The sequence below is a fragment of the Rhinolophus ferrumequinum genome, chromosome 15, assembly GCF_004115265.2.
Source record: "Rhinolophus ferrumequinum isolate MPI-CBG mRhiFer1 chromosome 15, mRhiFer1_v1.p, whole genome shotgun sequence".
Lineage (NCBI taxonomy): Eukaryota > Metazoa > Chordata > Mammalia > Chiroptera > Rhinolophidae > Rhinolophus > Rhinolophus ferrumequinum.
In genome coordinates, this window is record NC_046298.1 from 22,279,986 (window position 1) to 22,302,424 (window position 22,439).

The window sequence follows — 22,439 nt, forward strand, 5'->3', positions numbered from 1 at the left end:
AATCCGCGCTTGCTAGCGTAGCCACAGTAGCCATATTAGTGGCTAATGGCTAGCCGCTTACAGCTGATGGCCATCTACTACCTGAGCCAGCACCTTTCCATGTGAGGTCTAGAGCCTGGAAACTGCTTTCTGGAACTCCGTCCCTACACATAGTATACATGACAAGGGAAGAGTTAACTAAAAATTTATTTATATGAAGGAACACTATTATTAAAGTATTAATAAAAATGAGGTTCAACTTCATGTACTGATAATAGAAAGCGTCCAAGATGTATAAGTCAGAAAAAGGAACAAGGTATAATATAATCCCTTTTGTGTAAATTTAAAAACAGGACATTTATATACATAACCTTACGTGTACATAAAATTTTTTTCCAGAAGGAAGAAATAAAAACGGGGAGACCATACAGAAACATGCAAAAGGTAAATCAATGATGTTTTGGGTTGGGGGAGTCCACAGTTGATATAAATAACTCATATTAAGGACAATGGTATGTTGCGGGAGGCCGGTTGGCTCAGTTGGTTAGAGCGCGGTGCTCTTAACAACTAGGTTGCCACTTCGATCATGGGCCACTGTGAGCTGCGCCCCTCCACAGCTAGACTGAAACTACTTGACTTGGAGCTGATGGGCCCTGAAAAAATACACTTAAAATGACAGTTAAAAAAGAAAAGGACAATGATATGTTATTTTTAAAAATAAAAATTGTTTATCACTGTGGGGACAGAGCCAAGAGTGCAGTTTCCAGGCTCTCGCCCTCATGGGGAAAGGTGTTCACTCGAGTAGTAAATGGCCGTCAACTGTGATCAGATGGCCATCAGCTGTAGCTAGTTGGCCGTCAGCTGTAACCAGTGAGCCTTGGTCACTAATATAACTGCTGTGGCTAAGCTAGCAGCAAATGGGGGCTAGCAAGAAGATGGTGGCTGAGCTAGCAAGAGCAGGTTGCAGTTAGCAGGGCGGATTGCAGCTAGCAAGTGAGGTTGGTTGGTTGGCAGAGAAGCGGACAGCAGGTTGCAGATCGTGTGGCTCCTGCTTCCTGAGTCTCCAAACCAGTCGCCAGCAAGACTATAGTGGCATGACTCCCTTACCTATGGCTCCGTGGGTGTTCCTTTTGGCCTCACCATATCCTGTGTTCTTATGTGGGGAGCGGGACCAGAGACCCCACATGACAATCACATAGCAATCATATTTTGCCAGATAATTCATAAACCATGTTCATATCTACTATTTTAATTGATACTTACCCTTGTTAGGTAAGCAGGACAAGTTATCCTTACATCTCCTCCCTTCCCTCCCCTTTTTAAACTAAGAGAAAGAAGTCACACAAATGACTTCTTTCACACAAATAACAGGTAGGATCCACACCTGGACCTACAGAGCCTGCAAGTTTTCCATTTCAGCCTGCAGCCTGCTTTTTAAATGAAAATCCAAACCATTCAATTAAAAGAATGTTCATATTACCTGCTTGGGGGGGGTCTCTCTTCCATCAATACATATAACTTCTTGCTCTGCTGAAATACCTCCTGGTTGTTCTGCTAAGTCGTTTCCAGAAATGATAGGATAGGAAATATACAAAAGAAGACTTAAGTCAGGTATGAGACAATAGCAGGAGAGCCTGACTCACTCACCATTTCTAATCAGTAGTGCTGTTGTAAAAGGGATGACAATTTCCCCAAGTAGCATGAGTGAGTTTATTTTTTTCATTTTAGATACTTTCAAACATACACAAAAGTAGACAGAACTCTATAATTAACTCACAGGTGGTATCCATCACCCCATTTCAAAAATAGTATTTTGCCAGTCTTGTTCCATCTAAACCCCATTCCTATTGTTTTCTTTTGGAATACTTAGTAACAAACCATAAAATATTTCACTTGTGAAAACTTTTGCATACTAACTATAAGGATTTATTTTTATATAAACACTATTTTAACCTCATAAAATTAACAATAATCCTTTAATACTAATACCCAGGCACCCAGTTAATATTCAAAATTTCCCAATTGTGCTACAGTTGCTCTTTATAGTGGATTTACTCCAATCAAAATCTAAACAAAATCTCCAAATTGAGCTTGACTGTTACGTCTTTTCCATTCTATAAAAATTTTCCTTTACTCGTTTTTATCTCGTCATTGATTTGTTGGGGGAGATCTGGTCATTTGTCTTTTAAATGCCCTACATCCTGGAATGGCTGATTGCTTGTGTTATTGCTTCCTTATTTGCTTTATCACCTATATTTCCTATAAACTGGCAGGTAGGTCTATAGGCTTCAGTAGATTAAATTGTTTTTTGGGAAGAAGAGGGCAGCAAGATACTTATTAGGTTGTGCAGTTCTGATTGTAGCACATCAGCAGGCTCATACTGGGTTCAGGTGGTGTCTATCTGACCCCTAGATGATCAGGGTCTTCACCAACCTCTCACAACCTCCATTAATGGTCAAGGGAGTTTTCATTTTTAGTCATTTTTCTTTTTGAGGCTCAAATTGTCCCATCATAGGCTAATGGGAGCCCCTTCGAATTGGTTATTAAAAAAAAACTTTTATTGAATTGTAATGTATGTATAGAAAAGTGAATCCTCAGTATTCAGTTTAGTGAATTTTCACAAACTGTACTATAAACCAGAAACATCAGCAAGCCCAACAGTGCCCCTTATACCCTGATGTCCTCCTTATATCTTGGGGGAGGGAAGGTGACCTCACACCCACCAAAGGTAAATCACCTTAATAAATTCTAACACCATCGACTAATTTTGCCTGTTTTTGTATATAAATGGCATCTCAGAGTTACCCATTTTTTTGTGTCTGCTACTTTTGTTCTACATTGTTTATAAGATTCTTTCATACTACCAGTAATATGTGGAGTTCATTCATTTTCACTGCTGGATGGTTTTTTATTTTGTAAATATATTAACAATCATATATCCATTCTATTGCTGATGGGTATTTCGGTAGTTTTCAGCTTTTTCCTATTACAAATAATGCTGTTACATTATTGTACATGTCTTTGATGAAACATACAAGTATGTACTCATTTCTTTGGCTCTATACCATAAGTGGAATTGCTGAGCCATAGGTTGTAAATAATAAGTTTGTGAAGATACTACCAAAATGTACCAATTTATACTCCCACCAGCAGTGTATAAGAGGTCTGGTTGCGTTATATTCTTTTCAATATTTCCTATTTTCAGGCTTCTAATTTTTAGCTGTTGTGGCGGATGCATATTCGTCACCAAACTGTAGGGTTTTTTAAAGTTAAATTTATTGGGGTAACTTTGGTTTATAACATTATAAAATTTTCGTGTGCAAGATTTTAATTCAACATCTGTGTACTCTATTTTGCACTTCCTACCAGAAGTCTAGTTTCCTTCCATTACCATAGATGTAACCCTTTACCAACTTCACACTCCCCCCACCCTCTTTCTTCTCTGGTAACCACCATTCTGTTGTCTATATCTTGAGTTTGTTTTGTTAGTTTCTTTGTTACTTTTTGTTTTATATTCCACGAGTGAAATCATAGTTTTGCCCCTTTCCATCTGACTTATTCCACTTAGCATAATACTCTCAAGATGCATCCATGTAGTTGCAAATGGCAATTATTTCATCTGTTTTTATGGCTGAGTAATATCCCATGTGTATATATACCATACCTTTTTTATCCAATTATCCTTCAGTGGACACTTAGTGTGTTTCCATGTCTTGGCTATTTTAAATAATGCTGCAATGAACATATGGGTACATATATCTTTAAGAATAAGTGTTTTCATATTTTTCAGGTAAATACCCAGAAGAAAAATTGGTAGATCATATGATAGCTCTATTCTTAATATTTTGAGAAACCTCCATACTGTTTTTCCATATGGTTATACTAATTTACATTCCCACCAACCGTGTACAAAGTTCCTTTTTCTCCACATCCTCATTTCTTAGCTTTTTGATAACAGCCATTCTAACAGGTGTCAAGTGATATCTCATTGTGGTTTTGATTTGCATTTCCTTAATTACTAGTGATGTTACACATCTTTTCATGTCTTTTAGCCGTCTGTATGTCTTCCTTGGAAAAATGTCTATTTAGGTTGCCCATTTCATAATCAGAGTTTTTATTGTTGAGTTGTGTGAGTTCTTTATATATTTTAGATATTAGTCCCTTATCAGAGGTACTGTTTGCAAATATCTTCTCCCATTTGCTTGGTTGCCTTTTTGTTTTGTTGATGGATTCTTCTGCTGTGCAGAAGCTTCTTAGATTGAGGTAGTTCCATTCATTTATTTTTGTTTTCCTTGCCTTTGGAGTCAAATTCACAAAAACCCCTCTGAGACCAAGATCCGTAAGTCTATTTTCTTCTATGTCTGTTTTCTTCTATGTATTTTATTGTTTCAGGTCTTACAGTCAAGTCCTTAATTCATTTTGAGTTAATTTTTGTGTATGGTATAAGATAGCCATCTAGTTTCATTCTTTTGCATGTGACTGTCCAATTTTCCCAATACCATTTATTAAAGAAATCTTCCTTTCTTCATTGTATATTCTTGGCTCCTTTGTCAAAAATTAGTTGTCCATGTGGGTTTTTTTCTGGGCTCTCAATTCTGTTCCATTGGTCTTTGTGTCAGTTTTTCTACCAATAACATATTATTTTGATTACTGTAGCTTTGTAGTATAGTTTGAAGTTAGGATGTGTGATACTTTGTTCTTTTTTCCTTACAATTACTTTGGCTATTCAGGGTCTTTTGTGGTTCCATACAAATTTGAGGATTGTTTTTTGTATTTCTGAGAAATATGCTATTGGGATTGATAAGGATTGCATTAAATATGTAGATTGCTTTAGATAATATGGATATTTTAACGATGTTAATTTTTTCCAATTGAACACAGAAAATCTTTGATTTCTTAGTGTCTTCAATTTCTTTCAACAATGTCTAGTTTTCAGTGTATAGGTCCTTCACCTCCTTTGTTTATTCCTAGGTATTTTATTCTTTTTATTGCAATTGTAAATAGGATTGTTTTCTTCATTTCTCTTCGTGATACTGTTGTTAGTATATAAAAATGCAACAGATTTTTGTATATTGATTTTTTTTTTTTTTAATTGGGTAACATTGGGGAACAGTATGTTTTTCCAGGGCCCATCAGTTCCAAGTCATTGTCCTTCAATCTAGTTGTGGAGGGCGCAGCTCAGTTCAGCTCCAACTCCAGGTGCCGTTTTCAATCTTTAGTTGTAGGGAACTGAACCGGCAACCTTGTTGTTGAGAGCTTGCACTCTAACCAACTGAGCCATCTGGCTGCCCCTCCGGCAGCTCAGCGTCTTCAATCTAATTGTGGAGGGCGCAGCTCACTGGCCCATGTGGGAATTGAACCGGCAACTCTGTTGTTTAGAGCTCACACTCTAATCAACTGGCCACCCCCGTATATTGATTTTATATCCTGCAATTTTACTGTATCTGTTTATTGTTTCTAACAGTTTTTTTGTTGGAGTCTTTAAAGTTTTCTACATATAGGATCACATCATCTGCAAACAGTGACAATTTTATTTCTTCCTTCCCAATATGGATGAATTTCATTTTTCTTGTCTAACTGCTCTGGCTAGGATTTCCAGTACTACATTGAATAACAGTGTCTCATTCCTGATCTTAGAGGAAAAGCTTTCAGTTTTTCGCCATTCAGTATTATGATAGCTGAGGATATGTCATATATTGCCTTTCTTATGTTGAGGTACTTTCTTTCTAAACCCATTTTACTGAGTGTTTTTATCATAAATGGATGTTGTATCTTGTCAAATGCTTATTATATATCTATTGAGGTGATGATTTTTCTCTTTTGTTAATGTGGTGTATCACACTGATTTGTAGATGCTGAATCATCCTTGCATGCCTGGAATGAATCCCACTTGATCATGATGTATGATCCTTTCAGTGTGCTATGATATTTGATTTGCTTGTATTTTATTTAGGATTTTTGCATCTAAGTTCATCAAAAATATTGGCCTATAATTTTCTTTTTTTGTGATGTCCTTGCTGGTTTTGGTATCATGGTAATGTTGGCCCACACTGTGGTTTTAATTCACTCCCCTGATGACTAATGAAGTCTTTTTGGAAGTACCTTTCAATCTTTGCTCATTTTTCTTCTAGGTTGTAGACATTATTTATATATCCTAGATATAAGTTCTTTTTCAGATAAATGTATTGTGAATGTCTTATCCAGTCAGTGGGTTGCCATTTTACTCTCTTAATGATTATTTTGAGGAACATTAAGTTCTAAATTAAAATTCATCTGTTTTGTCATTGATTTGTTAGAGAAATCTGGTCATTTGTCCTATGAAATGTCCTATGTCCTGGACTTAACCGATTGTTTCATGATATCGTTCTAATTTTTACTTACAGTAAATTTTACAGAGCTGTAAAAACCCCACCACATCCAATTTTAAAACAATTCTATCACCCCAAAAAGATTTTCTCATGCCAATTTAGAATCACTTCCCATATGCACCAGCAGCCCTAAAATTTGTCTCTACAGATCTGCCTTGTCTGGGCATTTTATGTAAGTGGAATCAAAGTTATCTTTGCTGCCTTACTGTCACAAAAAATTTTTTTTTGTTTGAATCTAATTTTCTTGGATTGCTTCTAGATTTTGAAGTACTCCTAACTACTAGGTTTTATCACTCATGTACTCTTCTAATACTAAAATGGTTTCATTTTTTACATTAGGTCTCTGATCTACTTAATATATCCTGGTTTATATAAAACTGGAATGAATCCAATTTTATTGTTTTGTAGTTAGCTACTGACACTGATTTGAGATATTCCCTTTACAAAACTACATTTTCATGTACATTTAAATCTTTTCCTAGATGTTCCAAATGTCCTACATGTTAGATTTGAATGATTGCATCTTTGAGATGTTGTTTACCCTGTTCCTTTAATTCCTTCCTGTAAATTGTACAAACTAGAGTCTTAAGTAGATTCATGTTTTGTGGGGGTTTTTTGGCAAAAGTACTTCCTAAATGGAGGATATTTCCAACTAGCACATCAAGGCACGTAAAGTCTGGAGGTGTCAGTTTGGTCCCCCTATTAAAAAGAATCCCACTAACCTTCCAACCTAATCATTTTAGGATCCACTGATGATCTTTGTCAAGATATATCATTTCATTACAAGTCACAAAATGATGACTTTTTCCTATTATTCCTGAACCATTATTAGCTGGAATTTTTCTACTTAAAAAGACTTCCTTGGGGTAGGTGAGATGAATACACAGAGCACAGAGAATTTTTAGGGCAGTGAAAATGCTGTGTATATTATAATGATGGGTATATGTCATTATATATTTGTCCAAACCCACAGAATGTATAATACTGTGTTTCCCCGAAAGTAAGACCTAGCCAGACCGTCAGCTCTACTGCGTCTTTTGGAGCAAAAATTAATATAAGAGCTGGTGTTATATTATATTATACTATATTATTGTATATTATATTAATTGTATTACATATTATATTATATTGTATTATATTATATTATATTATCTTAGACCTGGTCTTATATTATAGTAAAATAAGACCGGGTCTTATATTAATTTTTGCTCCAAGAGACACATTAGAGCTGATTGTCCGGCTAGGTCTTATTTTCAGGGAAACACGGTACCAAGAGTGAACCCTAAGGTAAACTATGGACATTGGGCGATTATGCTGTGTAACAAATGTACCACTCTGGTGAGTGATGCTGATAATGGGGAGGCAATGCATGTATGGGGACAGAGGGGATACGGGAAATCTCTGTACCTTCCTCTCAATTTTGTTGTGAACCTTAAACTACTCTCAAAAGTCTTAAAAACAAAAACAAAACTAAAACATCCTTGAAATATTTGGTTTTCCTGAATATAGTTCATTCCAGAAAGGCAGAATAAATCCTTAATCCTTTATTTACCAGCTTTCAGAGTAATGAGTTAGGGCTCCAATAACTTACGATTGATAAATGAGATTTTTAAAAAATACATAATTATGAATTTATAAATTTTCATAGATTTGATGTATTTCACCCTATTTCAACCCATAATCCAAGAATACACTCATTATTCCTTTTGATGTTCAAATTGTCCCATCTTAGGCCACTAAGAGCCCTTTTAAGGTTGCTCCTGTGCCTGATGTTAACTCTATGACACTTGGAGGTCTCCTTGCTTTCTAGCATAATAAAATACCCGAGGCTCATCTTATATATCTCCTATCCCAGACTTGGAAAGCCATTTCTCCAAAAAGCCCTGTTTCCGTTTAGTGGAAAATCCCACAATCTGGGATGTCAGAGGTTTTTAATGTAAACAGGATGTATGCTTTAAGAGTCACTGCCCACCTACTACTAAATAAAGTTCCACTTGCACAACACATAACATTATACTATGACTTAAACAGAGAAAAGACTAAATAGGATGAATTTACAAAGCTTTTCTAAAAAAAAAAAGTCTACTTCCTTCTTAGAGATATAAGAAAATGAAAGGAAATATGTCATTACAAAGTAACTGACTCACTGGGTCACAAATCATTAAATTGCAAATCAGATCAAATCCTCTCTAGTAATTACGGCCAGTGACAGCTAGACTATGAAGCAGGAATCTATAACATTTGGGGAGGGGGGGTAAAGGGAAAGTATCAAAACACATGTACGGTTTCTAGCCTTCTGGAGTCTAAGCTTTCTAGATGTTAGCCTTATGAATCCAAACCCAGATAAAATACTCACCTTCTAAAACGACAGTTCCAGGTTCCTCTTCCTGGACAACAACCTCTTCATACTCTACAGAACTGTCGCTGTCAGAATCAGAATTACTTGATACCTGCAAGTCTTCAGAGACAGGATTACTAGCCCCTGAGTTATCAGAGGTAGTTGGCAAATGAGGCTGGGTCCTGCTCACTTGAAAGTAAGCATCCAACGGGGCTCTGGACCTATGCAGGCAGAAAGACGACAGAGTTATAGAACACTGGACCATCATCACAAGAATAACCCATAGTAATCTGAAGGTAAAGCCTTCATTTCAACCCATCTCCAGGCTATTAAATGCTGCCTTTGAACACTGAAGCAAGAATAGCAGATTTAGGCAGATACTGGCTAAGTCTGGATACTCTCTTTTCCACTCAATTTTTATATTAGCCCACACTGAAGCTTGACCCTTCTGCTAAAAGCTATTCCTACTTTACTGGCCTTTGGCCATGTGCCATTATCTTTTAAAAGACACAACTCAGCCATTTGTCTGCAGAGAACGGGCAAGGAGAAGAGCCCTGTTGGTCAAATATGGTTTCATGGGATTCTGCTGCTGCAGCTAGGCAGACCAAGGTCTTTTGTGATACAGCATGAAGTCTGGCTTTAGTCATCATTGCTTCAACTTTTATTTTAAGATATTATTTTTCTTCTCAAGTTTAAGTGATATCAGGTTAAAGTTAAAAACACATGATAGCAAAAAAGAACTCAAGATGAGGAGAGTTGGGAGTTGACTTAACACTCCAAGCCATTCTGGCTGGCTGAGTTTTAACCACAACCACTGCTATACTTCAGTTTCCCTTACTTCCCAAGAAAAAAAGCAAAAACCAAAAAACCATACCCTACTTATAGCACAGCATTAAAATGACATTTGGTATTAAAAACTAAAAAGTTGTTCTGAACTTTAGAATATACTACAGAGCTAATAATCATAAAGTATTACTACTGAAAGGTGACCTACTTTTAAGTTTTAATAACTGTTTTTATGACATTAAGATATATTATTGCCCAGAAACATTACCGGAGACTGTTCAGATAGAAAAATTTTGATTTCTCATAGGTTGACTAAAATTTGTGGCAAACTAGGGCTTTGTATAAAGAAATGGTGGATGATTGAACGAAATAAACATTATCTGGTATCCGATTCAATAGACAGAAGACTCACCTTTGTAAAAAAAAAAAAAAAAAAAGACAGGTGAATAAATTGAAATAAGAAGTAGTAATTGTAGTTATGCAACCACTATCCTACTCCAAAACATTTTCACCACACCTAAAATGAACTCTACCCATAAGCAGTCACCCCTTCTTCCCCCTTTCTCCCAGCCTCCGGCAATCACTAATTTACTTTCTGTCTCTGTGGATTTGCCTATTCTGGACATTTAATAAATGGAATCATACAATACGTGGCTTTTTGGGTCTCGCTTTTTTCACAACTTGATATATACAAGGATTATGTCATCGGCAAACAGGTATAGTTTTATTTCTTCCTTTCTAATCAAAATGTCTTGTGTTTCTTTTTCTTGGCTAATTGCCATGGCTAGAACCTCTAACACAATGGTGAATAGCAGACATCCTTGTCTTGTTCCTGATCTTAGGGGTAAAGCTTTTAGTTTTTGTCCATAGAGTATGTTAGCTATTGAGTTTTTCATTGATGCTCCTTATCAGGTTGAGGAAGTTCCCTCCCTTTCCTGGTTTGTTAAATGTTTTGTTATTATCATGAAAGGGTCTGGTCAAATGCTTTTTCTGCATCTGTTGAAATGTTCATTGCCCTCCCCCCCTTATTGTATTAATATGGTGCATCTCACTGATTGTTTTCTATATGTTCAATCAGCCTTACTTTCCTGGAACAAATCCTATTTGGTTATGGTACATAATCCTTTTTATATGTTGTTGGATTCGGTTTGCTGGTATTTTGTTGAGTATTCTTGTATCTATATTCATAAAGGATGTTGTTCTATAGTTTTCTTGTAATGTCTTTGTGTGGTTTTAGTATCAAGGTAATACTGGCCTCATATAATCGATGGGAAGCGTTTTCTCCTCTTCCATTTTTTAGAGGGGTTTATGAAGTATAGATGTTATTTATTTTTTCTTTAAATGTTTGGAAGAATTCACCAGGGAAGCCATCTAATTCTGGGCTCTTCTTTGTGCAAATTTTTTTTTTAATTACTAATTCTGTTATTGGTTTATTCAGATTTTCTCTCTCTTCTTGAGAATATTGACATCGTACACGTCTGGTTAGAAATGTGTCTATTTCACCTAGGTTACCTAATTTCTTGTTCACAGTAGTCCCTTATAATATTGCTTTCCTCTGTAAGGTTGATAGTAATGTTCCTTCCCTCTTTCATCCTTGATTTTAATACTTTGAGTCTTCTATTTCTTGGTCAGTCTAGCTAGAAGTAAAAAATTAAGTGATTGACTTAATTTTTTTAAAAAAATCACTCATTATTATTGCTTTTATACAGCAAAATAGCCATTTTCTAGGTCAGGTTGGTACATAGGAAAGGCGAACTATGAAGAGTGACAGGAAGCAGTGCTAGGGGTTTTTCTCTTTGAGAGTGCCAACTTGAAATGCAAGAAATCCTCCTCTTTCCATGCATTTTTTGATAATAATTTTTCTTATCATTTCTGAATGCAATAATAGTATGGTAAGCTTTTGCTTACCTCTATAGTCCTAGATTCCACAAGCACCATGAGAACAGGTCTATCCTGTTCACCAATGTATCTCCAAGCAAAGTTCAGTCCCTTACAGTGGAGCACTATAATATTCTGAGGCAAAAGCTGCTCACCTTGACCCAGGCTCTTAACACCTGGCCTAGAGAATAGTCTGTTAGGTGAGTAAATGCCAAATACCATAATGAGAAATTCATGTCAAGAAATTCATTAGGTATAAGCAACTATTCCTGGAAAAGCTCACATTTTTATGTGAATTTAGTGTAGAATTTGTTTACAACACAATATTTAGGGGGAAAAAATTTTAATATCACATTTATCTGGCCCCAGAAGCTGTGTTCTTTACTCTGAACTAAAAGTTACGTGACATATCCAGAAGTAACCAAGCACTACAAAGACTAAAGCCACAGTAATAGCAGGCCCTGCTACAGTAATCAGTAGGATCCATGAAAAAGGATGCTAAATCCAGAATCTGAAGGCACTATCCCAATTCCAGAGTTACCCCAGAAAAATCACAAATTATCCCCATCGGCTTCATCATTTATAAAACATAAATAGTTGGCCTAGCTTCTGCTTTTTAGTATCATCTCATTATTCTCATAGTGTTAAGAAAATGAATGAATCTGACTGAAGCTTCCTCTATCTGCTTGTATAGAAAACGAGTTAGATCCAGGTTCTATGCTGTAGCTATGAGACCCTGAACAAAACACTCTCAGGGTCCATAAAATAAAGAGCTTGAATTCCACCTTTTTAAACATGAAAATATTTAAAAGACCAAATGTGAAATAAAGTATTTCAAATAAAGCAGGAGGAAGTTAAAAACAGAGAAGGCACAGGCAATTGTTATTCTTTGTAATAACCCTGTCAAGACTTAACAGCTAAGCCCTTCAAGAGGTAAGTTCAAACCAAAAATTATGAAAGAAAATTTTCAACTCTTTAACACATTCTCACGTGAGAAGGGCTGGAATGCTTCCCACTTAGATAAGCTCTAAATTAATTCACATTCTACTTTCACAACTATTCTCTAAATCCAGCCTGCATCACTACGTGGAGTACCAGTGAGCAACGGATCTTGGGTGAGTGGAGTGAACATGTAAGTTATGAAATACTTTTTTGCTATACAAAATGTAAATGATCTTTAAAGAAGAGCCAGCCTCTACAGAAACCACTGCCAACAAACTACCACCTAGTTTTCAAAGCATATAAATTATGCCTTCAATTACTTTGTAAAGTAAATAAGGCAAACACTTTTATTTTCATCTGACTTTTCATAAGGAAACAGGGGTTCAGAAAGGTTACCTGACTTGCCAAAAGTCATAATGCCTATTTTCTGCAGCTCTGGGGGGTTTGACCAGAGCCTATGGGTCCTAATTCCCAATTTGGGACTAATTCCATAATTTATACATTATTTACCTGGCACTGGCTGTCCTCTGAGACCCTCCGGCTCTTGCCCTTCGTGAAGTAGACCCCCTCCTCCTCCTGGCTCTCACTGGCCCCACGTTGTGGTTTAAAGGTGGTCTCAGGAATTCCAGCATGCCATGCAGTCTCTGTAGCCCACTGATGAAGGTGCTCATTGAATCCACTGAAGCCACTCGGATGACGCGGTTAGCACCAGATCCCTGCCTGCGCGCCTCTGAAGCTCCTGGATTGGTGTTCTCCACATTCCCTTCTCCCGAGAGGTCCTCTTCCTCTGTCAGGTCAATGGACACCTCTGACGTAGGCTGCAACAGGTGCGGTTCCCCCTGACTGCTGTCCACTTCAGCAGGAGCAGGCTGCAACAGGTGTGGTTCCCCTTGGCTGCTGACCACTTCAGCAGCAGCAGGCTGTTCTGCAGCATGATGATCTAACTGTACCTGAAGATCATATTCCATTGTTTCATGAGCCATCACTGAGGAAGCAATAATTGTAAAAAGTATTATTAAAATAGATAAAACGTCATTTAGCAGATATAATCATATCTAGTCTTTTAAAATTTTTATTTAAGATCATTTTGGCAAAACTGAGAAGCTTAAAGAGATTTTTGTTCCCTATTTTAAATCAGAAGTGTTTTGGAAATGATCCATTTTTTTCTCCATAGGAACACCTATAACCAGTTGTACAGTTCACCCTTTAAAAATAAAGTCATGTGATCATACTACTATCTTCTAAAATAGATATAAGGGAATTGAACTATTGGGTTTGAACGTAATCTTCCAGACCTTACAGTTCTGTCATGACCTGAATATGGACATTTACCAAAACAAATGCTTATAATGCTATATTTAATTTTAGTAAACAATATTCATTTTTCATGGCACCAAGTTACAGAGGATAAAGAGAAAGGACACCTGCAAAAGTAATTCAATTACTAACTTAAAATAGAAATTTACCTAATTTCTCCAAAAACACTGAGCAAACTTGATTTACCCTATGCATTTCATTATTTGTTTCCCATCTCTAATTCCATGTTAGTCCATTTAACAAATACTTATTGTAAATATTTATTATGTAGTCAGATATCCCACACGTGAAGATGGATAAGATTCTGCATAACAGAGTTTACATTCTAGCAAATGGGAGAAGAAACAAATAAATGTGAAAATTATATATTGTGATATTTGGTTTGGGGAGAAGGCAAGAAGCACCATTTGAGATACAACAGCCAGGGAAGGCCTCTTGGAAAGAGTGAAAATGAGCTGAGGAGTGAAGGACTAAAAGGAGCTAGCCATACGAAGAGCCAAGGGAGAATTTCGGAAGGAAATCAGTACCCAGGTCCCTGGTGAGCATGGATTTGGTGCATCTGAGAAAGCAGGCAGACCAGTGTAATGAGCACAGGAAGGAAGAACAGATAGTACGGGACGGGATTGATGAGGCAGGACACTATCACTGAAGGCCTCGGTAAGGAGATTTTGCTATGTTAGGAATCAACTGTAGGGAAGCATGAGTGCAAGCAAGGTGACTAGTTCACAGGCTACTGTGGGAGTGTACAATAGTGGTCACAGAGGCTTGGGCCAGAGTGGCCGTAGTAGAGATAGAAAGGAATAGACAGCTTCAAAGAGAATCCTCAGCATAGACATGCTACTTAAAATCATGGGAGAGATTCAATTACCTAAGGAAAAGAAACAGAAGAAAAGTGGGGCAAGGACTAAAACTGGAGAAATCAACATCAAAAGGACAAGTTATAGGAAGAGAACCCAGAAACAAGACTATGAGGTAGGAGGAAACGTAGGAGAATGTGGTGTCTTGAAAGAATGTTTCAAGGAGGGAATGGTCAAGTAGGTCAATGGGAAAGAATGGCCATTAGATTTAGCAATGTGGAGATGACAGATAACCTAGAAAAGAGCAGTTTCCCCAAAGTGATGGGGTCAGAGGCCAGACTAGGCACAGTAAATGGAAGGAATTCCAATAAACATGGTAGATGAAGCACATGTATCTCTCTCTCTAATCATTCCTAAAAACCTATGAACATGACTCCCCTCTCTCCAAAAAGAAAAGACATCGAAGAATCCTCAGCATAGACATGCTACTTGCTCACAGGAACTCCCCCTGGTCTCTAGAGGAGGGACAGTGACTCAAGGGGTGTCGGAGACATATGGGGGGCAGATTGAGGTGTGTGGCTTCGGTCGAGGGCTGGAAGATAGTCGCCATTTTTCCTGTGTGGGGTCCTTCTCCCATGTAACTGGTAGGCAGGTGCTATCTTTCCTGTGTTGAGCCTTCCCCACACCTATGGCCAAATCTGAATCTGATATGGTCTAGTGAGCTCTGCTTGCTATACCCTGCTGACTCACTGAGACCCCACCACGCCCAACTCCGCAAGGCTTTATCAGCAGCTGAACCTTATGGGAGCCAGCAACTGACAGCAGGCCTCCGCGTGTCCTGCTTTTTTTGCAGAACTACCCCAGGCCCGGTAGTGGTGACAGCCATCCTTGGTTCACACTGTGGCCTCTCCCACACACCTCCAGATACAGCACAGGCGGCAACCATGGATCACTTCGTAGCTCCTACCAATTAGTCCCCAGCCAGTCACAGGCAGTAGATGACCTGGGCCTGCACCGGAGCACCTCCCAAGAGGCCCCAGAACCAACATACTTGGAGGTTGGCTTCAGACCACAGCAGAGCACCACCCAATTAGCCCCACAAGTGGCACAACAAAAGGGCAGTCTCAACAGGCACCAGAGCCTACTGGGGCGAATGCAGTTCCATGTGGTGAGCATCCCTGCACTACAGCCCATAAGCTGTGGACGTGGCTAAATCCCACAACCAGTCAGCCTGAACATCAATCCCACACACTGACATGCCAATAGCAATCAAGGTGCAAATATAACAGGGCACACACATCCCACACAAAGGACACTTCTGGAGCACCACACACAGGTGACTGGGAGACATAGCAGATCTACTTAACACATAGAAACAAACACAGAGAGGCAGCCAAAATGAGGAAACAAAGAAATACGTCCCAAATGAAAGAACAGGAGAAAACTCCAGAAAAAGAACTAAACGAAAGGGAGGCAACCAACCTAACAGAGACAGAATTCAAAACACTGGTTATAAGGATGCTCAAGGAATTTAGTGAGAACTTCAATAAAGAGATACCATTAAAAAAGACAAACCATAAAAAAGAACCAGAAAGAAGTGAATACAATAACTGAAATGAAGAATGCATTAGAAGGAATCACCAGCAGATAAATGAAGCAGAGGATCGAATCAACAATTTGGAAGACAAGGTAGCATAAAACACCCAACTGGAAGAGCAAAAGGAAAAAATAATTTTTAAAAAATGAGGATAGTTTAAGAGACCTCTGGGGCAACATCAAGTGTAACATTTGCATCACAGGGGTACCAGAAGGAGAAGAGAGAAAGCAAAGGATTGAGAACCTATTTGAAAAAATAATAACTAAAAACTTTCCTAAACTGGTGAAGGAAATAGTCATGCAAGCCCAGGAAGCAGAGAAAGTCCCAAACAAGATAAACCCAAACAGGCCCAAACCAAGACACATAATTAAAATGGCCAGGGTTAAAGACAAAGAGAATCCTAAGAGCAACAAGAAAAAGGCAACTACTAAGGGAGCTCCTATAAGATTGTCAGCTTACTTCTCAACAGAAACTTTGTAGACCGGGAGGGATTGGCAGGAAATATTCAAAGTGATGAAAAGCAAGGATCTACAACCAAGAGTACTCTACCCAGCGAGGCTATCATTTAAAAATCAAAGGGTAAAGAGCTCCCCAGACAAGAAAAAGCTAAAGAAGTTCACCGCCACCAAACGAGTATCACAAGGAATGTTAGAAGGACTTCTTTAAGATGAAAAAAAGAAATGATTAAAAACATGAATAAAATGGCAATACCTATATATCTATCAATTACTTTCAATGTAAATGGATTAAATGCTCCAATCCAAAACATAGGATGGTTGAATGGTTAAGAAAGCAAAACCCTTACACATGCTGCCGAGAAGAGATTCACTTCAGATTGAAAGACACACACAAACTGAAAGTAAAGCGATAGAAAATTATTTCATGAAAATGGAAAAAAGAAAAAGACCCAGGACAGTAATACTTATACCAGACAAAATAGACTAGAAAACAAAGGCTGTAACAGGAGACAAAGGACCCAGTAATCCTACTCCGGGTATTTATCTGAAGAAACCCAAAACACCACTTCGAGGGGACTTGTGCATCCATATATTCATTGCAGCATTATTTACAATAGTCAAGGTGTGGAGGCAGCCTGGGTGTCCACCGATGGATGAATGGATAAAGAGGAGGTAGTACATATATACAATGGAATATTGCTTGGCTATGGAAGGGAATGGGCTCCTACCATCTGCAGTGGTATGGATGATCCTGGAGTATTGTGCTGAGTGAAGTATGTCAGACAGAGAAAGACACATACAATGTGACTTCACTTACATGTGGAATCTAACGAACAAAACAAACAAAACAGAAACCCACTCATAAAGAGAACATTTTGATGGTTGCCAGATGGGGGGGGGGGAATTTAGGGGGTGGGAGAAGAAAGGAAGGGATTAAGAAGTACAAATTGGTTGTTACAAAGTAGTCATAAGGTTGTAAGGGATAGCCTAAGGAGTACCTGTTTCCCCAAAAATAAGACCTAGCCGGACCATCAGCTCTCATGTGTCTTTTGGAGCAAAAATTAATATAAGACCCAGTCTTATATTGTATCATATTGTATTCTGCTATATCATACCTGGTATTATATTATATTATACCCGGTCTTATATTAAGACCAGGTCTTATATTAATTTTTGCTCCAAAAGACACATGAGAGCTGGTGGTCCGGCTAGGTCTTATTTTGGGGGAAACACAGTATATATATATTCAGTGATATTGTAATAATTATGTATGGCATTAGACGGGTACTAGATTTATCACGGTGATAGATGGGAGGGGGTTTGGGAGCCAGGGTAAAAAAGGTGAAAGGATTAATAAGTACTAATTGGTAGTTACAAAATAGTCATGGTGACGTAAAGCAAAGCATAGGGAATATAGTCAATAATATGGTAATAGCTATGTACAGTGCCAGGTGAGTACTAGTCAGGGGGATCACTTCTAACGACTATGCTGTACACCTGAAATTAACACAAAATAATGTTGAAGGTTAACTGTAATTGAAAAATTAAAAAGGGGGGGAAGGTGAAGGGGAATAAAAGGTTCAAATTCCCAGGTATAAAATAAATAAGTCATGAGGATGTAACGTACAGCATGGGAAATATAGTCAATAATATTGTGATAGTATTGTACGGTGTCAGACAGTTACTGGACTTAATGGTGATCACTTCTTCAGGTGTATAAATGTTGAACCACTATGGTGTACACCTGAAACAGATATAATGTTGTATGTTAGCTGTATTTTTTTAATAAAAATCTTTTTTTAATAAAAATCTCACAAGGACAAAGCAAGTGCAAACAGAATAGGAAATATGTAAATCAGTTTTTTGAACTGATAACTGGTAACTAGTTGGTAGAGCTGAAAAGACAAAACTCAAGTCCTACAAAGAGTAGGGATTGAGTGTTCTTGAGAAGCTTATTCCCACTTAGGGGACTGTAGAAACCAGGTACCACAGAAGACAATGTTGAAAGATGGAGTTGAAAAGAAAGGTTGATTGAAGGTCTGTGAAAGTAATTTGTGTGTCTCCCAAACAACAAAGACAGCCAAACAACAACGACAAAAAAACCCTCTTTACCCTATGCTGTAGAAAACTGGAGGTTTAAAGCAGACAAGCTTAAGACCAGCATGGGAGGTAGCACAGCAGTGAAAATAAGGACTTAAACGAAAGTCTACAAAGTGAATAGTGTGAAACTTCCAGTCCATCTCCCCAGCTTTCCCCCCTGCACGAATCCAGGACACAATACTCTGGTTTATATACATTCTCTGCACCCCAAGTCAGGAGATTAGAGGATTGCTCTCTAGATAAGACCAGCTCAAGAAAAAGAGATCTATAAATACTAATTTGTGAATTCCCCAAGAAAATGGCTGGGTCTCTATCCATACATCTAACAGTAAAAGGCCACCGGTTGATAAGGTTCAGTCACTCATACAGCTTCCAGTCAGCTTTCTGGAGGCCTCTCCTTAAAAATGAACAAATAGCCAAAGATGAACTGACATTTAAAGAAAGCCTTCAACATGAGAGACCAAAGAAGACAAACAGAAGAAACTTGGAAGAAAGACAATGCAAGAAACAGTGAAAAAAAATCCAAACTTACCAGAAAAGAATGCTGGGGGAAAGAAGACAAACCAAAAAAAGAAGAGAGTTCTTGGTAATAAAAATGACAACCAAAATAAAAGATTTAATAAGGAGTGGAAGATAAAGTTGAGGAACTCTTCCAGAAAGCAGAAAAGACAGCCAACTAAGACAATAATAAAATTATAAGATCAAGCCAGGATATCTGATTAACTGAAGTACCAGAAAGCCTTCAGAAAACCGAGAACAAAGTAAAGCAAAGCCTCTAGTCAAGATGGAACCATAAGCTCTCTTCCAACTAAGAACCCCAACACAATAAACTGTCCTCAAAACTTATATCCAGTAGAAACAAAAGTTGCAAACAAATCCACTAATTCCATTTTGAGGACACTTAAAACATGCAACACCATACTACTATCTGGACTTAAAATACCAAATTCAGGAGACAGGCGGTGCAGGGGTACACATGGGGCTTCAACTGTATATACATAATATTTTTATTTCTTAAAAAATGGAAGCAATTATCTCACAAAGCAATGGCGAAGATTTGTTAGATCTAGGTGGTGAATGCACAGGTCTTTAAAAAACTATTCTCTCTACTTTTCAGCATGGTTAAATATTAAAAAATGAAATTTCTTCCCATTATGTGCCAGTTTTGATTAGTAACCAGTTCTGATTAGAACAGGAAGGCGGAGAACTGAATCCATCAACTTCATCACTTTATCGTCCACAGCATCAAGTACATAGCAGATGCAAAATACCTATTGAATTATCCACCATACACTTAAAAAGAAACAAAACAAAAAAACAAAAAACCCCAACAACTAATAACATATCAGCACGTGACATAGAGTGGTACAGATACAGAACACTTTCATCCCGACAGAAAGTTCTATGAAACAGCGTCGCTGTTCTGGAGCTAAGCTTCCCAATCGATGTGGGGAAACGATCTCTCCAGGCCTTGGGGTAACCAGGGATGTCTTAAGCAAAAGACCATTGCTGGTCACCCCAACCCTTGAGCAGCCTTGTCCTTGACCTCTGCATGTCACACAAATGCTATTTTCTCTGTGTGCCAAGGGAGTTGAAGCTTAAAATGTTAACCTCCCACTTGTCTTCTTAACCAAGCTTTGTTCCTCAGATTTCAATCAATATCCATAGCGAGATGATAGCCTCCAATTAATAAGAGACGGCAAGAGTTGGTTCAAATCTCTGCTCGATCACGTACTACCTGTGGGACCTTAGGCGGGTTTCTTATCCTCTGCTCAGCTAGTTTATCTATAAAACGGAGATAATAAAAATACATACGTCGCAGTGTTACTGTGAAGTTGGATACAACTAAAAATTAAGTTCTTAGAAAAACACGTAAAAATTAGGTTATTCAGTTAACTTGAAATAGATGCAACTAAAGGGCACTCCAGGGGAGAGCAAATATTTGTAGATGAAGGGTTTGAGCCACGTTTCCTGAGAGAACAGCTGGGGAACCTGACTCGCGCCTGCGGCGAACTCGCCTCCTTCCGGGATCGCCCGAAGTTCCTGCCTTCCCCGCTCCCCACCCCGACCTCGGGCGTCTCAGCAACCTCGAAAGAGCCCCACTTCGGACGCCTCAGCCCCGAGTACTGGGGCCGCCCAGAGCGGCCGAATCTCGTCAGGCCGCCCAGAGCGGCCGAATCTCGTCAGGCCGCGGGATTCCATGACCGCCCGCGGCCCACCTCTTGGGCGTCCCTAAGGCCCTGCGTCCAGGGACCAAGCCCGGGAAGCTATTCCGGAGTCAGAGGCCCAAAGCCTGGGGAGAAGCAAGCGCCCTCCTCACCTGAAGCCGGAAGGACGCAGCGGAGCTCGCAAGCCCGCGGCAGTAACAGCTGTTTCTTCAGTAGAACTTGCGTCTCCGACGCGCCAACCGCCACTTCCCCAGCATCTCAAGCAGCCCGCCTGAGGAGCCGGCGCGGGCTCCTCCTATTGGGCAGTAGTCCCAGACGTCGGCCAATACCCTCTCTCTTCTTCCTTTGGTCACCGCTGGCTGAAAGAGCGGCGCTCTCATTGGCTGTAATTTCGTAGACTGATTAGGAGGGAGCACGCGCGAGGAAGCTTCATACGATTGGTAAAAATCTACGTCCGTCAAACAGCCCCCAAACAGAAGAGCGGAAGAAGGGTTTTACCGCTGTTTTTTGAACTTTCTGGCAGAAGGAAGATGTAAGAAAGATTTCTCAGTACGTTTTCAAAAGATAAAAATATTAAAACTGTGGCTCTTGCTGCTTTTTCCTAACTCTTCAATAAAGGAGGTATCTTTATCCAAAGGCTGGTAGTTAATCCAAGAATTTCAAAATACCGCCCCCAGAAATCGGAGCCTGTAAAGAGGGGTGGGACAATCCCCCACCTGGGGTTGAGTTTATGTAAAAAAATTTGCCTACACGGTTTGTTCAATTCTAAACCATTGCAAGAAGGTATCTGCTATTGGAGTGGCTGGTTAGCTCAGTTAGTTAGAGCGTGGTGCTGGTTGCACCTAGGTTGCTGGTTGGATCCCTGCATGGGTCACTGAGCTGTGCCCTCCTTGAAAAAAAATAAAAGAAGTTGCCTGCTACTATACTATTGTCACACCATTTAACGGCAAACATTTCCCCAGCATCTCCCTGAAAGATGAAATCTCGTTTTTAGAAGGCTTAAAACCCTGAACCTCAGGCACAGACAACGCATTGCCAAAATTTTATTTACTCAGCTGGCAATTTTCGGTGGAATTGATAGCAGATGAGAGCATAAATAATTGAAAATCATGGGTAATCCAAACACTGGCTTTTCAATATTTTTCTCCTCTAAAACCAGCATATTAGCGTTTGTGTTTTCCTCCATTTCCTGCCAACTAAGGGAGCTGCTACTGAGCTGTAGCATGGCTAATACGAGAAGAAAGGCTTTTTCTTTTGTAAGTAAACACATGTTAAGGAGTAGAATGAAAAACGTTTTGAGTAATTCTCACTGTTATGTAAGTACACATGTTCAATGTAGAAAAAAAATTTTAAAGTTAGAAAATTAAAGAAGCAAAAAAGAAAACTCGTCTCTATCCAGAGAAGTCATTATTAACTTTGGTTTAAAATCTTCATCTATCTAAATACATATTATTTTCTATAGATGAGATCGTGTTTCAATCTTAAAATAGATCTTGAGTTGCTTTCCATGTTAATGGGTACATAGGTGCATTGTCAAATACTTAGTATTCTTTGACAATTTTTTAAATTAAAAAATAGATAATACTGTGTTTCCCCAAAAATAAGACCTAGCCGGATAATGAGCTATAATGCATCTTTTGGAGCAAAAATTAATATAAGACCCTTATTTTACTATAGTAAAATAAGACCGGGTCTTTAATATAATATAATA

At 38.5% G+C, this 22,439-nt stretch overlaps 1 protein-coding gene across 4 annotated transcripts in view; it reads right to left on the reverse strand.

The window, feature by feature from the left end:
* RFWD3 (ring finger and WD repeat domain 3) overlaps positions 1-21,015 on the reverse strand; it is a 38,697-nt gene extending 17,682 nt beyond the window's left edge. For 2 of the 4 annotated variants that reach the window (XM_033127557.1, XM_033127555.1), the window contains exons 1-4: positions 20,881-21,015; positions 12,802-13,276; positions 8,704-8,906; positions 1,460-1,530 (exon numbers count right to left, since the gene is read on the reverse strand). In XM_033127557.1, coding sequence (XP_032983448.1) covers positions 1,460-1,530; positions 8,704-8,906; positions 12,802-13,274 — 747 coding nt within the window. In that variant the 5' untranslated portion in view covers positions 13,275-13,276; positions 20,881-21,015. Of the gene's footprint in view, positions 1-1,459; positions 1,534-8,703; positions 8,907-12,801; positions 13,277-20,880 lie in introns of all 4 variants that reach the window. The other 2 variants (XM_033127556.1, XM_033127554.1) reach the window with 1 other exon arrangement.
* Between the last annotated feature and the right edge of the window lie 1,424 nt (positions 21,016-22,439).